Source organism: Austrofundulus limnaeus, unplaced genomic scaffold (assembly GCF_001266775.1).
Source record: "Austrofundulus limnaeus strain Quisiro unplaced genomic scaffold, Austrofundulus_limnaeus-1.0 Scaffold790, whole genome shotgun sequence".
Lineage (NCBI taxonomy): Eukaryota > Metazoa > Chordata > Actinopteri > Cyprinodontiformes > Rivulidae > Austrofundulus > Austrofundulus limnaeus.
The window spans coordinates 119578-124406 of record NW_013953192.1 but is presented as its reverse complement, the minus strand read 5'-3'; the positions used below and the strand labels follow the sequence as shown (position 1 = coordinate 124406).

The window sequence follows — 4829 nt, the reverse complement described above, 5'->3', positions numbered from 1 at the left end:
AACTAATACACTATCAGAGTTTTATATATTTATACTTCTCATTCAACCACAGTTAAATTCACTCTATCTAGGAGGCTCAGTTTATATGGATAGTTTTTATTTTTACAACAACAAGCTGCAATGAAAACAAGCAGAAATGAAATAAAAGGAACAACTTTATACTTCTTGTCTTTTTTAAAAATGTAAGGAGTAGAAAGTACAGATAATTGTGTGAAAATGTAAAAAGTAGAAGTAAAAAGTAGGCTGTAAAATAATTACTCGAGTAAAGTACAGATACCCAAAAATTCTACTTAAGTAATGTAAAGAAGTATTTGTACTTAGTTACTTTACAACTGTGACGACAGCAGATGAAAGTTCAGTTTCTATCCCAACCTGTCAATGTTCTTAAAGATGTTGCTCTTGCTGTCTCGAACGGTGAGCTGGAAGGCGAGGGCAGCGTGGTGGCTTTCCAGCACGGCTGTGTCGTTGTAAAGGATGGCCAGTTCACTTCCTGCATTACACAGGAAGGAGTTTGTCCTGCCTGGGTGGTCCACATCATGGACTGTGGCAGCTATCAACGCTGCCATCTCATCCAGCTGGTCCAGACAGCTCTGAAAAAAAGCAGCAAAGACAAAATAAAGAAGTTACTGGACAGAGCCACAAATACAAGACCTGGTTTCAATAACCGTAAAATCATTCACATGATAAATGAGTCATAAATTAAACACTGTTTCCTGTTCAATTTATCTCCATCCATCCATCCATCCATCCATCCATCCATCCATCCATCCATCCATCCATCCATCCATCCATCCATCCATCCATCCATCCATCCATCCAGCCAGCCAGCCAGCCTAGGTTTTCACAGGGTCTCCCCCCAACAGGGGTGTCCATGGAGCATGGATACCTCATCCTTAAACCACCTGAAATAAGTCCTCTGGAGGATCAACAGCTCTACTCTGAGGCTCTCCTGGATAACTGAACTTATCAATCTATCTCCAAGGGAGAGTCCAGATACCCTGCAGAGAGAACTCAGCTCATCAGTATGATCTTGCTCTTTTGACCATTTTCCAGAGACTGTAAACGTTGTGTCTGTCTGTTAGTAAAATATCTCACAAACTCCCAGAGAGTAATAACTGAATGTACATCTACAGTACATTCACATTTACAGTCAACCCATTTCAAGATGGCCACCACAGTTCATCAACCATAGCAAACACAAAAATGTCTACAACTTTATCAAATCTGCAGATCCTGAGCTAAAATTTAATGTGGTAATAGTTAGTAATTAACAACACATTCTTCAAGCACTAACACACCTCATCAAATTTTATTTGGTATGGTTTGACCAAACTGACAATATTTATCTTTTTTCGCATCATAAAATATATTTATTTAAAACTCTGACATTATCAGCAGCGGGTGATATGCATTCCTTCAATACTAGGCCTTTATTTACACAATCTACTGTACTCATGTTTGATTAATATGCATTGCTCCTCTTTTAAAATTTAAATAAATAAACTTACAGTTGTTAAAGGTATGTACATAAAGACTATCCTCTGTGGGAAAGAATTCAGATATAAACACAAAAAAATACCTCAACACCTATTTTTGCCTATTAACATTAACACTGTGTCATGTAGTGTTGTAGTCAAGACCAAGACCACAGTGTCTCGAGACCAAGAGAAGACCAAGACTTTTAGGGTTTGGACTGAGTCAAGACCAAGACCAAGACTTTTAGGGTTTGGACTGAGTCGAGACCAAGACCAAGACTTTTAGGGTTTGGACCGAATCAAGATCAAGACCAAGACTTTTAGGGTTTGGACCGAGTCGAGACCAAGACCAAGACTTTTAGGGTTTGGACTGAGTCGAGACCAAGACCAAGACTTTTAGGGTTTGGACTGAGTCGAGACCAAGACCAAGACTTTTAGGGTTTGGGCCAAGTCGAGATCAAGACCAAGACTTTTAGGGTTTGGACCGAGTCGAGACCAAGACCAAGACTTTTAGGGTTTGGCCCGAGTCGAGATCAAGACCAAGACTTTTGGGGTTTGGACTGAGTCGAGACCAAGACCAAGACTTTTAGGGTTTGGACTGAGTCGAGACCAAGACCAAGGGAGGGTGAAATCAAGACAAGACCAAGACCAGATAAAAAAATGTTTCCTAAAAGATGGAGTATTCTGTACACATGTAGAGTGGGGGGGGGAGTATTTAGTCTCTCATAGTTGAGGTGTAACTATGATGTCAATTACAGGCCTCTCATCATTGTAGGCGGGAGAACTTGAACAATTGGTGCTGACTAAATACTTTTTTTACTCACTTTGGCTAACTTAATATGTAGAGCTAATATTGACAAAATCGTTGTGTGAGGGCAGAGGAAAGAATTTTTCTACAGAAGCAGATTGTTAATGTTAGTGACGATAAAAGTTTGATGTTGTCCCATCGTCTCTGAAAGTGAAACACCACCGAATTTACAAGTTGCTGTACATTTTCTCCTGGTTGTTTCTCACTTTCCGGGAGTGCTGCATGCGACTGAAGACAGTGGGGATGGGTGACAGCCGGTAACAAAAATACATAAATAGCAATGAGTCAGGTTTGGATTTGAATCAGCAGCTACATTTTAAATCCAATGAAAGCAAGAATGTTAACAAATAAATTTGACAATAATCTGGATATTTAGTGATATTTCCACAGTCTTGACTGGTCTTGAAATAATTCTGTGTCATGTTTTGGCTGCTCCATCTGTTTTCTGCTCTCCTGTCACTCATGCTCTGCTCACCTGTTCATGCCACGCCTCCTCATTCAGTGCCACAGCAAACAGCCTCATCCGCCTCACCTCTTCCCACCAGTATTTAAGCTCCTCAGCCACAGTCACTCACTGCCAGATGATTGAACGGTTCGCCCAGTAGATATCCAGCACTTTTTCCATGTCCATGTCTGATCCCTCGTTTTTGACCCACTGCCTTCCTCTCGACCTTTGCCTCCTGCCTGTTCCCTGCCTGATTCTGATGTTGACTCTGATCTCTGGCCTTCGACACCGTTTCTGTTTTCTGGACCCTGCTRCTTGGATTGTGATTTGGATCTGTTACTGGCTCTCTGACCACCCGGCTCTGACCTTGGACCGCTCTCTGGATCTCCTGACCCCTCTCACTCCTCCAACTGGATCCAAACCCTCTTGGACCAACATCTGTGGACTGACCCAGGCTTGTTCGTCTACAGTTGGAAGGTCAGTAGCCACTTCCTGTTTTTGCAAATCCTCTGTCTCATCAGTGTTCTGCTCTGCAGTGTTTGCCGCCCGGAGGGTCCAGAGGTTCCTCACTAAACAGTGAAATAATAAACCTTTTAAATCTGTTTTTGTCTTCAGTTGTTCTGAATCCTAAAAACCCTTCTGACATTCCGAGTCGTCAATGTCCGAGATTGAGACAAGACCGAGTAAATATGCTGTCGAGTCCGAGACAAGACCAAAACCATCAAAAACTGGTTTTGAGACCGGTCTTAAGACCAAGACCAATTTTAAGTACTACAACACTAGTGTCATGTTGCTAAGATTACCTTACATTTTCACCTAATACTGCTGTTTGTGTTATTTATGCCCATGGAAAGAATAAAAACCCAACACATTTATTCATAGCTGGAGAACTAAGTTTAGCTACCAAGACCCGACTCCTGAGGTCAGTTAGAAACAGAACCGGATTGGGAGTTGAAAGAATTTACCCAGAGAATCAATTACAGTTCCTAGAAACTGCTGTAACAAACAACATCTCCCACAGACATGGTTGTGTTGATCTCGAAAGCCTGCGAGATGAACATTTTTCTTAGAGCTCACTGTTTTCTGGGGTCATTCAGGAGGCTAATTAGAGCCAAGCCTGAGGGTAGAGGAAGATGGTAAAGTACACTGAGTCTCTGCTGAAGCTGGAATGTGAGTCTGCAGAGGGTCCACAATGTGCTCCAGGTCACAGGGACCATTATGCAAATAGCAGAAAGTCTTCCACTGAAGCAGCAGAAGCCTCTGTGAGGTGACTGCATGAAGAGACAACTGTCCTGAGCAGCTCCACCAAACCCCAAGTCTTAAACAGATCCACGATTAGTTGTAACATTACACTTTATTTGATAAACACATATTTTAACTGTAAAATAAAGACTCAAAAAATACTGTAGGCTGTTTAGTTTTGTAAATTTTTCAAAATATATGTGAGCCATCATATCAAAATGAGGATTAAGTTAAATTTGGTCAAAATGACCTAATTACATTTTCAGATTCTTGGCTTTAAAAGCTACATTTTGATACCTGGATCATCCTGATATCATAATTAAATCCATATATATGACTTAATTTGCCTTGCTGGTTACAATAATACATAAATATTTGGTCTGAATCCTAATTTTAGGTAAGTTTAATGAGGAATTTTTGATGTATTATAAAGAGGAAACCTCAAATTATATTTGAATATTGAGATTTCCCAGCAAAAAATGAACAAAACTTTGCAAACTCACAGGGAAAATCTAAAAAATTTTAAGGTATTTTTCCTCAAAATCAGTTTCTTTGTTGCTACTGCTCAAAAAAGTGCTGCAAAATTTAGTTTTATGATTACATTTCAGGCAGTTCATTCAAATGATACATTGATAAGGCTTTTATTCATTATGTTTTGAGAAAATGCAATTTTTGCAAATGTTTTAATCAAAACATTATATTTGCCTGTTTCTCCATATACCACTTTTGGACTTAATCATCGTTTTGATGTGATGGAGCCATTGTATTTGCACACAAAGCATTCTGGGTAAATGATGACGTGGATAGGTCCTCGGTGCGAGGCTGCTAGCGAGCTATATCCACCCTGAAGGTTAATCTT

General features: G+C 40.1%; 1 protein-coding gene across 1 annotated transcript in view; it reads right to left on the bottom strand.

Moving 5' to 3' along the window:
• The window catches only part of LOC106532541 (high affinity cAMP-specific and IBMX-insensitive 3',5'-cyclic phosphodiesterase 8B), a 140600-nt gene that overhangs the window by 19489 nt on the left and 116282 nt on the right, over positions 1 to 4829 (bottom strand). The window contains exon 13 of the mRNA XM_014028633.1: positions 373 to 614. Within this exon, the coding sequence (XP_013884087.1) occupies positions 373 to 614 (242 nt within the window). The remainder of the gene's footprint in view (positions 1 to 372; positions 615 to 4829) is intronic.